The following is a 12,539-nucleotide window of genomic DNA, read 5'->3' as shown; positions in this document are numbered from 1 at the left end:
TCTCACAGCCCCAGTCATAATTTTGCATTACCTGATGTCTTCCTATACATTTGTTTTCAGCCATAGCAAATCAGGTTGCAATACAGATTCACAGCAAGATACGTAGCTGTTGTATGGCTCATATAAGAAATATACAAAGATTTACACCCATCTTAAACCTCCCAAGTCTGTGAACTGAACTTAAAATTCACATATATGGAGGAAAAGTAAATAAAAGCTCAGCTCCGTATTTTAAATAGGCATTTAAGCATTTCAGTACTTGCATGTTAAAATGCACAAGCGAAGAAAAAAATGTTTTTTTTCATTTAGCATCTCATCCAGGAATAGAAAGCTTCTGAACTTCAAGTTCTGCAATAAGCATTTCAGCTTGGGAAAACACCCATGCTTTGTTCAGATTTGGCAGTTGGAAATAGACAGCTATCTAAGATCCTTGGAAACGAGAGAAAAAAATACTCCAAAATACAGCCAGCAAGCCAGCTATGAGTTAGTGAGTTCTGTACTTGATTCTAGAACTCACATGAAAAAGAGGACCTTATCTGATGAGCAGTCATATGACAGTATCATAAGGAATAGGTCATAATGCCTAGGAATAATTATGATTGAGCCTTTCTTTGAAGGACAGATTGATTGAATGATCCATTAAATCTCAACCCAAATTTCTGAGTTTTGGGCTCTCCCTGATTGCCTTTCTGCAATAGTGGAAATATAGTGGCATCTAGATCACCATTGCTTTCTGAAAACTTGAGAACCTGTGGCTAAAGCCCACAAGGATTGTAATAAATAATCCTCCCCAAAAAGCCATTTCACGCAACTTGCTTTCTTATAGAGGAATATACTGTACAACAAAGACAGAATACCTCCTGGTATTTTCCTCTATTCCCCCTGGCTTGCCAGCATGAATTAGAAAACAGACTTGGACTTGTACCTCTTTCCAATATTACCTTTCTAAGGAACAAGAGAAATGGGATTGACTCAAGATCCTGACATCCCAATTAAACAGACAGAAATTATTTATTTTTATTTCATTTATTTGTTTTGTCCAATACACAATACACATTGAAGAGAATAGACATGTCGTAATATATATAAAGAAAAGGATAGAAGAAAATATATAAAAATAGAGGAGAAGATATATGAAAGGAAGAAGAGATAAAGGAGATAAGGAGAGACAATTGGACAGGGGACGGGAGGCACACTTCTGTTTGTTTGCAGTTTGCAATCTGTCTAAACTTCTCTGTCAAGTAAGGATGAAGTAATCCAAGTTGCTGGAACCTCTCCCCATCTCTGTGCAATCTGTCCTTCTCAGTAGAAGCCTTGTGTGTGCCTGAAGAGGTGTCAAGAAGGAGAGCGAGACTGCTCATCTCAGTTTGCATTTACTGTCTTCAGGGTGATATTAAAGAGTTTCATGGATCCAAAAATGAAGCAAAATCTCTTCAGAAGGCAACACTTGCACTGATTCATCACATTTCTCTATCTCTTCTCCCCTCTCCTTTAGTATCTTAGCAGGTGATGCTGTTAGCTTCTAGAAGAAAAAAGATAAGTAGAGAATTTAATTTAATTTAATTACTTAACGTCTATGCCGCCCAATCCCATAGGATTCAGGGCGGTTTGCAGCAATATAATACACAATAAAATACAATAATAAAAGAAGTCAAATTTAATACTAAAACATTAAAATAATAAAAACAATAAAATCCCCCACAGCAATCCAACCAGCCAAACATACATACCTATCCAATTCTAGATAGGTAGGAATACCTAGAAATATCCTTTCTACTGCAGAAATCAATTCACCCAGAGAGAAGATGATGTACCTAATACATAGAATGCAACCTCTGAGCATCAACGGCCTGGACTGGAATGATACCACTGCTTTCCCCAAGATGTTGTCCTTAAGATATATCACATTACATTTTCCAGAATTCTTAGCTCAGCAGTTGAGAATTCTGTAAATATTTGCCCAAAGGATTTGGAAAAAGCCAATTTGGGTATAGCTTAAAAAATATAAAACTATACATGTTCTGTCCCAAGTGTCTTTTGTTATTTTGCACTCTAAATTTCTTTAACTTATCTTCTGATGCTTAGCATCAAATACTCTGTTAAATGCAGAATCCAGCTGCGAGAGCAATCATGGGCTTCCCTAAATATGCCCATGTTACACCAACACTCCGCAGTCTGCATTGGTTGCCGATCAGTTTCCGGTCACAATTCAAAGTGTTGGTTATCACCTATAAAGCCCTTCATGGCATTGGACCAGAATATCTCCGGGACTGCCTTCTGCCTCACGAATCCCAGCGACCAGTTAGGTCCCACAAAGTTTGCCTTCTCCGAGTCCTGTCAACTAAACAATCTTGTTTGGTGGGACCCGGGGGAAGAGCCTTCTCTGTGGCGGCCCCGACCCTCTGGAACTAGCTCTCCCAAGAGATCAGAATTGCCACAACCCACCTCGCCTTTCGTAAGCTCCTTAAAACCCACCTCTGCCGTCAGGCATGGGGGAACTGAGATATTCCTTCCTCCTAGGCCTATACAATTTATGCATGGTATGTTTGTGTGTATGTTTGGTTTTTAATAAGGGTTTTAAATACTGTATTAGATTTGTTACATGCTGTTTTTATTATTGTTGTTAGCCGCCCCGAGTCTACGGAGAGGGGTGGCATACAAATCTAATAAATAATAATAATAATAATAAAATAAAATAACACATGTGTACAGCTTTAAAATGTGTTTAAATAGAATGGACTTGCGCTGGGGCGGGTGTCCAACCTGCCTACTGGTCATTATCACCAGTTTGCTTGAACCAGTCCGAACCGGCAGAATACCACCTCTGAAACCAACCCAAAGATATGCCAGAGATCCCTCAATACCTAATCATATTGGGAATCCTTTCAGAAGGTGAAACCTCTGAGCATCAATAGCCTGGACTGGAGTGATGCAAGTTTGGGTGCTTGTTAAATGGGATTTCAGATACATTCCCAGGAAAACAGGACAATGCAAAACGTTCATAGAAAAATAGTGGACTATAAATGCTAATAAAAACTTGGTTGTTTTCTTGCAGATTAATTAGGTAACATCGTCAGGACTGATGATTTATTTATTTATTTATTTTATTAGATTTGTATGCCGCCCCTCTCCGGAGACTCGGGGCGGCTCACGACAATAGTAAAAACAATATTATGTGGCCTAGTTTGGGTAATGACATATCTGCAAGAAAACAACCAAGTGTAGAGAGCACCAATAATCCCTCAGACTCCTGTTACACAGAAAAGCCTACATTTATAAAAATGCACCTTCGCCAGTATCACCCTATTAAAGTACACAGCCAGATAGCTGGTTTATCAAGTCTTCCTCCAGTCTGTGAGATGACATAATTTGCCCTTTCTTGCCGGCTGACTTCTATTACCCATCCTTAAAAAGACAGTAAGTAAGACTATCAATCCTAGGTCTAGAAAGCTTAGAACTACGTCGCCTAAAACACGATCTAACTATTGCCCACAAGATCATATGCTGCAACGTTCTACCTGTCAATGACTACTTCAGCTTCAATCGCAACAACACAAGAGCACGCAACAGATTCAAACTTAATATTAATCGCTCCAAACTTGACTGTAAAAAATATGACTTCAGCAACCGAGTTGTCAAAGCGTGGAACTCATTACCTGACTCAGTAGTGTCAACCCCTAACCCCCAACATTTTTCCCTTAGACTATCCACGATTGACCCCTCCAGGTTCCTTAAAGGTCAGTAAGGGGCGTGCATAAGTGCACCAGTGTGCCTTCCGTCCCCTGTCCAATTGTCTCTCCTTATCTCATTTATCTTTTCTTCCTTTCATATATGATCTCCTATACTTTTATATCTTTTCTTCTATTCTTTTCTTTACTTATATTATTACATATCTTTCTCTTCAATGTGTATTATGTATTGGACTAAATAAATAAATAAAAAATAAAAAATAAGTAATGCTGTCCTGACAATTTTAATGCAGAGATAAGTTGGAAGGAAATCATTGGCAGAATTCCCGGATTGCAGGAAAGATCTCACTCATTGCTTTTCATAATGAAGGGGTGAGGCTGGGCTCAGAACTTAATTGGTGGGGGTGGGGGCTTTTCTGCTTTCCTGGGAAACCCTCACTCATGCACAGGTCAAGCAATACTGTCCCCACTCAACCCATGAATGGTTTATAGATTACCTCTTTATTCAGCACTGGTGCCTGATCACACCTGCTGCTCAAGATAAAATGGATATTTTAGAGCCGGGGTAGCGCAGTGGTTAGAGTGCAGCACTGCAGCTGACTTCAGCTGCTGGCTGTAGAAGGGGTTGAAGAGAGGGAGAGAGGGAGGAAAAAAGAGGGAGAGGGGAGGAAAAAGAGAGGGAGAAAGGGAGGGAAGCAGGGAAAATGAGTGGGAGAGAGAGAAAAAAGAGGGAGAGAGGGAGGAAAAAAGAGGGAGAAAGGGAGGGAGGCAGGGAAAATGAGAGGGAGAGAGAGAAAAAAGAGGGAGAGAGGGAGGAAGAAAGGGAGGGAAAAAGAGGGAGAAAGGGAGGGAGGCAGGGAAAATGAGAGGGAGAGAGAGAAAAAAGAGGGAGAGAGGGAGGAAGAAAGGGAGGGAAAAAGAGGGAGAAAGGGAGGGAGGCAGGGAAAATGAGAGGGAGAGAGAAAAAAGAGGGAGAGAGGGAGGAAAAAAGAGGGAGAGGGGAGGAAAAAGAGAGGGAGAAAGGGAGGGAGAAAGGGAAAATGAGGGAGAGAGAGAAAAAAGAGGGAGAGAGGGAGGAAAAAAGAGGGAGAGGGGAGGAAAAAGAGGGGGAGAAAGGGAGGGAGGCAGGGAAAATGAGAGGGAGAGAGAGAAAAAAGAGGGAGAGAGGGAGGAAGAAAGGGAGGGAAAAAGAGGGAGAAAGGGAGGGAGGCAGGGAAAATGAGAGGGAGAGAGAGAAAAAAGAGGGAGAGAGGGAGGAAGAAAGGGAGGGAAAAAGAGGGAGGAAGGGAGGGAGGCAGGGAAAATGAGAGGGAGAGAGAAAAAAGAGGGAGAGAGGGAGGAAAAAAGAGGGAGAGGGGAGGAAAAAGAGAGGGAGAAAGGGAGGGAGGGAGGGAAAATGAGAGAGAGAGAGAGAAAAAAGAGGGAGAGAGGGAAGAAGAAAGGGAGGGAAAAAGAGGGAGAAAGGGGGAGAGGGAGGGAGGGAAAAAGAGAAAGAGAGAAGGAGGGAAAAAGAGGGAGAAAGAGGAAGAGGAGTGGAGCGGAAAAGAGAGGGAGTACACAAATCACAGGAGTCAAAAGCAAGAAATAGTAACTGGTCATATTCCATCAACCAGTTGCTCCTGAATTGCTGCCGATCAGGCATACTGTGTAGTAAGGTTTGTGTTAGGAGATAAGGTGACATTTCAATACTGAATGGAAAAAATATGAAATGAAACCGTCTCCACTTTGTGCTGGGAAAATATTGACAAAATTGAACGGGTCCAAAGACGGGCTACAAGAATGGTGGAAGGTCTTAAGCATAAAACGTATCAGGAAAGACTTCATGAACTCAATCTGCATAGTCTGGAGGACAGAAGGAAAAGGGGGGACATGATCGAAACATTTAAATATATTAAAGGGTTAAATAAGGTCCAGGAGGGAAGTGTTTTTAATAGAAAAGTGAACTCGAGAACAAGGGGACACAATCTGAAGTTAGTTGGGGGAAAGATCAAAAGCAACATGACAAAATATTATTTTGCTGAAAGAGTAGTAGATCCTTGGAACAAACTTCCAGCAGACGTGGTAGATAAATCCACAGTAACTGAATTTAAACATGCCTGGGATAAACACATATCCATCCTAAGATAAAATACAGGAAATAGTATAAGGGCAGACTAGATGGACCATGAGGTCTTTTTCTGCCGTCAGTCTTCTATGTTTCTATGTTCTAAAGCCATATCTTAAAGAATAACAGCAAGATATCTTGGACTCCAGGTACATGAGCTCAGAAGCACCAGTGAAACACGGAGCAGAGCTTCTTACCAAAGTATCTGGGAGGACCTCGTCTGGGCAGAAGGAATACTGGCAGATCCGACAGGTTTTCCAAGCAAGGAATGGAAGGACCAAAACAGCCACAAAGAAAATAACCAGGAAGAGTGGGGCAAAGGTCAACAGGATTGCTTTGGCATCTGGAGGAAGAAGGAAACACCAGTGAAGGTTTTGCATTGATAATTTTTAGAAAGAGGGAGGTTGGCAGCATAAAAATGTAATATCAATAAACAAATGGAACAGGTGCATTTTGCAAGCAGCGTTATCAATAGCTTTTAAGCATCCTCCAAATTGCTTTTCACCTGAGCAAGGTTCTTCTGCAGATATCTCTTGGACATGTATTATTATTATTAGCAAACTTTTCCCAGATCAGTTTATCCAAAAAGAAATTTCTATTCACTGTGAAATAGTCTGCAGAGCCTCAGAGAAAAAAACTTTTTTTTAGGACACACAAGAAATAAAATCAGTCACTAGGTTAGCAGGTCGGTCGGACATCTTCGTGACGTCAAAGCTCCACCCATGGAATTCCCTATTGGGATTCCCCACCTCCTTTCTAGCCTCCAGATCGGCCAAAAACGCCACCGCCGATTGCAAAAACGGCGCTCCGCTGAGCGCCACCGCCCGGCTGTAACTTTCTGAAACAGCCGGTAGCTTCTCGGTAGCCTCCGGAACCCGAACCCGAACTTCCGGGTTCAGCGTTCGGGAGAATGCCGAGAAGCCCCCCGGCTGTTTCAGAAGGTGACAGCCGGGCGGCGGCACTTCTCGGCAGCCTCCCGAACCAGAACCCGAAAAGTTCAGGTTCGGGTTCGGGAGAACGCCGAGAAGCCCCCTGGCTGTTTTAAAAGGTGTGATTTTTTTTTCTTTTTGCACGGATTAATCGCTTTTACATTGTTTCCTATGGGAAACAATGTTTCGTCTTACGAACTTTTCGCCTTACAAACCTACTTCTGGAATCAATTAGGTTCGTAAGACGAGGTATTACTGTACATACTTTTGAATCATTTAAATTTTATTTTTTCTCTTTTGCTTAACCACATACACAATTTGTTCCAAATCTCATAAAATTCTGATTCTTCACGATTGTTTAACCGCCTTCTCATCATATCCGTTTCGGCACACTCTATAATTTTTTTTTATTACATCCTCTTCCTTGGGAATATCTCCTCCCTTCCAATTTTGTGCGAATACAGTGATCCCTCGATTTTCGCGATCTCGAGCTTCGCGAAACGCTATATCGCGATTTTTCCCACCCGATGACGTCACTCTCTTCCTTTCTCATCTTTCTTTCTCTCTCTCTTTCTCTATATTGCTTCTTCCTCTCTCACACTCTCTTCCTTCCTCTCTCATCTCTTTCTTTCCTTCTCTCTCTTTCTCTATCTGTCCCCCTCTTGCTCTCGAGCGGCGGGCGGGCGAGCGGCAGGCGGGCAGCCGCGAGGAGCCGAAGATCGGGGTTTCCCCTTTGCGTGGGCGGCGGGGAAACCCTGATCTTCGGCTCCTCGCTGCTGCGGTGCTGCCGAGCAGATCAGCTGCTGGGCGGCCGAAGAAACCTTCCCTGGGTCTTCCCCGCCGCCCACGCAAACTCCACCATCTGTGCATGCGCGGCCATGGAAAAAGGGCACGCATGCGCGGATGGTGTTTTTACTTCCGCACCACTATATCGCGAAAAATCGAGTATCGCGAGGGGTCTTGGAACGTAACCCTCACGATACTCGAGGGATCACTGTACTATCCTAGTTACTGTAAGGATATGAATAATTTTTTTTTAAAATATCCTTTTTAAATTTTTGATTCGTTATACCCAATAAGAAAAATTCTGGTGTTTTCTTAACGTCTTGTAAATTCTTTTATCCACTTTTCTATTATATTCCAATATGACTTAGTTTTTTGTAAGTCCACCACTGATGATAGAAAGAACCTATTTCTCGCTTACATTTCCAACAATTTGGGGACATGTTAGGAAACATCTTTTGCTATTCTATTTGGTGGCAAATGCCACCTATAAAACATCTTAATTTTATAAAATATGGGATAAAGTATATGAATGGTGGAATTTTAAAAATAGTATTAAAAATTAAAATATGTAAGAATTTATAACTCTTTGAATTCATTAGTTTGAAGGTTTTATAAGATAGAACGAAATAGTTTCAAAACAATTTTATAGTATGATAAAGTTGAAGTGTTATTTTTTATATATATTTTATATCTTAATTTTTTTTGAATAAGTATGATATTTTTATAGATAAAGAAATTTAATTAACATAAAGAATACTGTATAGAGTTAAACTTAATAAGAATGTAATGTGCATGTGTGACATTTCTGTATCGATCTGACTATAAATTAGGGTTTTTTCTTTTTGTATGAGTTAGACTTCTATGACAAGAGGAGCAATGGTAGCTCCTTAAATGTTTAATGTTGTTTGTTTTTTTGTTTGTCTTTTTGAAAACTAATAAAAATACTTTTTAAAAAAACATCTTAATTTGATTTTCTTTTAATGAAACTGATTTTGTCATTTTCCAATTAGATGTCCAAGCTTTCTCCAACGTTTGTAAATCAATACAGTGATACCTCGTCTTACAAACGCCTCGTCATACAAACTTTTCGAGATACAAACCTGGGGTTTAAGATTTTTTTGCCTCTTCTTACAAACTATTTTCACCTTACAAACCCACCGCTGCCGCTTGGATGCCCTGCCTCCAGACTTCTGTTGCCAGCGAAGCACCCGTTTTTGCGCTGCTGGGATTCCCCTGAGGCTCCCCTCCATGGGAAACCCCGTCTCCAGACTTCTGTGTTTTTGTGATGCTGCAGGGAAATCCCAGCAGGTGAATCCCAGCAGCGCAAAACGGGCGCTTCGCTGGCAACGGAAGTCTGGAGGTGCAGTTTCCCATGGAGGGGAGCCTCAGGAGAATCCCAGCAGCACAAAAACGGGCGCTTTGGCTGGCAAAAGGGGTGAATTTTGGGCTTGCACGCATTAATCGCCTTTCCATTGATTCCTATGGGAAACATTGTTTCGTCTTACAAACTTTTCACCTTAAGAACCTCGTCCCGGAACCAATTAAGTTTGTAAGACGAGGTATCACTGTATCTCTTCCTAGATTGTTGCACCCCACAGGCCAGTTCTAAGCGCCCCTTGGGCCGGATCTGGATGGAGAGTCCATACAGCCAACAGCTTAGCAAAATCTATAAGCCCACCCCACTCCTTCCATCCACCTTTTCCTCACCTTCTGATTTCACGCACTGCACCTCGCTGAAATTGCTGCTCCTGTTGATCGCTTGCACATAGGTCTGAGCTTTGACACAATACTCCGCTCCGGCCTCCATCGTTTCCAGATGGACAGTGGTAGTGCTTTCTCTCACCACTTCGCAGTAAACCTAGGTGTGCAAGACACGGAATGAATAACAGATACAGAGTGAAAGGAATTTCTACGTCTTAGGTGAAATAATCAATCTGCTTAACTAGATTGGTTTGCCCTTCCCTAGACCCCTGTTACTATTTACTTTATTTTTATTTTATTTTTATTTATTCATTTGTCCAATACACAAGTACATAGAAAGAAAATAGACATGGGATAATATAAAAATAAATACACTGCGCCAGGGAGAGAAACCCAGGGGTAATGGCAGGAAACTGGCCGGGCCTTCGTGCTGCTCTCAAATTTCCTGGGAAATTTTTCCGGGCTCGGGTTCTTAAGTAGAAAATGGTACTTAAGAAAATCTTGAACACTCGGTTCTTATCTAGAAAAGTTCTTAGTAGAGGCTTTCTTAGGTAGAGGCACCACTGTACTTAGAAAGCCACATCAATTTTAACAGCATCTGTAAAAGTATAGTCTGAAATATAACAGTGTCCTGTTTCAGTATTAAGATAAGGCAGCTGAGCTAAACCCTGACTTAGTCATATTTGGAGTAGATCTATTTAAATAATTGGGAAGAGTCAATGTGACTACATTTAAGAAAACTTTCTGGCATTAATATACTGCTATAATGTACCTTTCTCCAATTCTTTCCTATTTCTATGGGTTTCACATGCACAGAAATATACAGCAAACAGTGTATATCATCTGTACTGTTTTGCTGGGAGGCACAGACAGAATGTTTTTCTCTTGTTCTCGTTTTCCTCCCACAAAACTAAGATATGTCTTATTCTGAAAAATATGGTATTCATATCAACTATGACTAAAAGAGTTTTTAAAATTGTTAACGAGAGTATGCGCCAATGGTTCTCAACCTGGGAGTCGGGACCCCTTTGGGGGTTGAACGACCATTTCACAGGAAATTTATTTATTTGTTTATTTATTTATTTATTAGATTTGTATGCCGCCCCTCTCCGTAGACTCGGGGTGGCTCACAACACACAATAAAACAATTCACAACAAATCTAATACATTTTTTAAAACTTTAAAAACCCCATTATTAAACCAGACATACACACAGACATACCATACATAAATTGTATAGGCCCGGGGGAGGGGGGAATGCCTCAATTCCCCCATGCCTGACGGCAGAGGTGAGTTTTAAGGAGTTTACGGAAGGCAAGGAGGGTGGGGGCAGTTATAATTTCCGGGGGGAGCTGGTTCCAGAGAGTCGGGGCCGCCACAGAGAAGGCTCTTCCCCTGGGACCCAGCAGACGACATTGAAATGCCTAAGACTATGGGAAAAGACAAATTTCCCACGGTGTTAGGAACTAAAGCTTCTATTCTGGCACCTTGGAACATATTTTTACAATCCGACCAATCAGGCGTTTACAGTGGGGAGGTCCCTCTGACGTTCCTGCCAATCAGCTTAAAGCTCTATTGGGAGAATTGGCGCTATACTTATGGTTGGGGGTCACCACAACGTGAGGAACTGTATTAAGGGATCGTGGTATTAGAAAGGTTGAGAACCACTGATATACACCAAGACCAAAATGGCTTCTTACTGAAACAGCAGATCAAGTATTACAGTGGTACCTCAAGATACGAACCCCTCGTCTTACGAACAACTCGAGATATGAACCCGGGGTTCAGAAAAAATTTGCCTCTTCTTACGAACTTTTTTTCGTGTTACGAACACCAAACCCGAACTTCCGGGTTCGGCATTCGGGAAGCTGCTGGGAAGCCCCCGGCTGTTTTAAAAGGTGACAGCCGGGCGGCGGGGCTTCCCAGCAGCCTCCGAACGCCGAACCCGGAAGTTCGGGTTTGGCGTTCGTAACACGAAAAAAGTTCGTAAGAAGAGGCAAATTTTTTCTGAACCGTTCGGAGGCTGCTGGGAAGCCGCGCGGCTGTTTTAAAAGGTGACAGCCGGGCTGGGGAGCTTCCCAGCAGCCTCCAAACGCCGAACGCGGAAGTTCGGGTTTGGCGTTCAGCTTCGGGAGACGGCTGGGAAGCCGCCCAGCTGTTTTAAAAGGTCACAGCCAGGCTGGGGGGCTTCCCAGCAGCCTCCCAAACCCTGAACTTTTGCCGAACTTCCGGGTTCGGGGTTTGGGAGGTTGCTGGGAAACCCCCCAGCCTGGCTGTGACCTTTTCAAACAGCCGCGCGGCTTCCCAGCAGCTTCCCGAAGCCGAACGCCAAACCCGAACTTCCGCGTTCGGCGTTTGGAGGCTGCTGGGAAGCCCCGCCGCCCGGCTGTCACCTTTTAAAAAAGCCTGGGGGCTTCTCGGCGGCCTCCCGAACGCCGAACCCGGAAGTTCGGGTTTGGTGTTCGGCGTTCGGGAGGTCGCTGAGAAGCCCCCAGGCTGTTTTAAAAGGTGACTGTCGGGCGGCAGCGGGGGTTTTTTTTGGTTGCACGGATTAATTGACTTTACATTGTTTCCTATGGGAAACAATGTTTCGTCTTACGAATCTTTCGTCTTACGAACCTCCCCCCGGAACCAATTAGGTTCGTAAGACGAGGTATGACTGTACTTGAGAATAATGAATATGCTTGAATACTATGAGGAACATCCTGAAAAGCAGGCTGCTCTGGTTTTCCTTGACGCCCAGAAATTTTTCAACAATGTTTATTGGAAATTTATGATTCGACAACTTGATATGATGAAATTTGGGACGAAATTTACAAAAACGATAGAAAGATAAAAATGAGAAAAGAACAGGAAATTAAAAGATTACCTATTAGAAGGGTATAAAATTCAAACTTTTGCTTATGATCTAGCATACATAATAAAAGATCCACTTGAATCAGGACCCAAATTAATCAGAATTTGGAAAAGTAGATGGACATAAAATTAATAAAAATAAAACAAAATTTATAACGAAAAATCTTATTAAGATTCAGGACAAATAATTGGAAGAAATAACAGATATGCAGGTGGTTAAAAAAGTGAAGTATTTAGGAATTTGGTTAATGAAAAGGTGCTCAACAATAAAAGAAGATAATTATAACAGAATATTAGTATAAATTAAAAAGACCTAGCAAATTGGAAAAACCTTCAATTATCATTGATTGGAAGAATATCCTCAATTAAAATGAATATCTTACCAAGGTTGTTATTTTTATTTCAAGTTATCCTGATAAATCCTGGGTTAAACTTTCTTTGAAGATTTAAGAAAAACAATCTCAAATATATTTG

General features: G+C 41.9%; 1 protein-coding gene across 3 annotated transcripts in view; it reads right to left on the bottom strand.

Moving 5' to 3' along the window:
* Nucleotides 1-1,010: 1,010 nt before the first annotated feature.
* IL20RB (interleukin 20 receptor subunit beta) overlaps nucleotides 1,011-12,539 on the bottom strand; it is a 37,351-nt gene continuing 25,822 nt past the window's right edge. For all 3 annotated transcript variants that reach the window (XM_070764024.1, XM_070764023.1, XM_070764025.1), the window contains 3 exons: nucleotides 9,216-9,366; nucleotides 5,991-6,136; nucleotides 1,011-1,522 (listed from right to left, as the gene is read on the bottom strand). In XM_070764024.1, coding sequence (XP_070620125.1) covers nucleotides 1,394-1,522; nucleotides 5,991-6,136; nucleotides 9,216-9,366 — 426 coding nt within the window. In that variant the 3' untranslated portion in view covers nucleotides 1,011-1,393. The remainder of the gene's footprint in view (nucleotides 1,523-5,990; nucleotides 6,137-9,215; nucleotides 9,367-12,539) is intronic.

This window comes from Erythrolamprus reginae, chromosome 11 (genome assembly GCF_031021105.1).
Source record: "Erythrolamprus reginae isolate rEryReg1 chromosome 11, rEryReg1.hap1, whole genome shotgun sequence".
NCBI lineage: Eukaryota > Metazoa > Chordata > Lepidosauria > Squamata > Dipsadidae > Erythrolamprus > Erythrolamprus reginae.
Note: the sequence above shows the minus strand (reverse complement) of the source record. Positions and strands in the feature narration are given on the sequence as shown.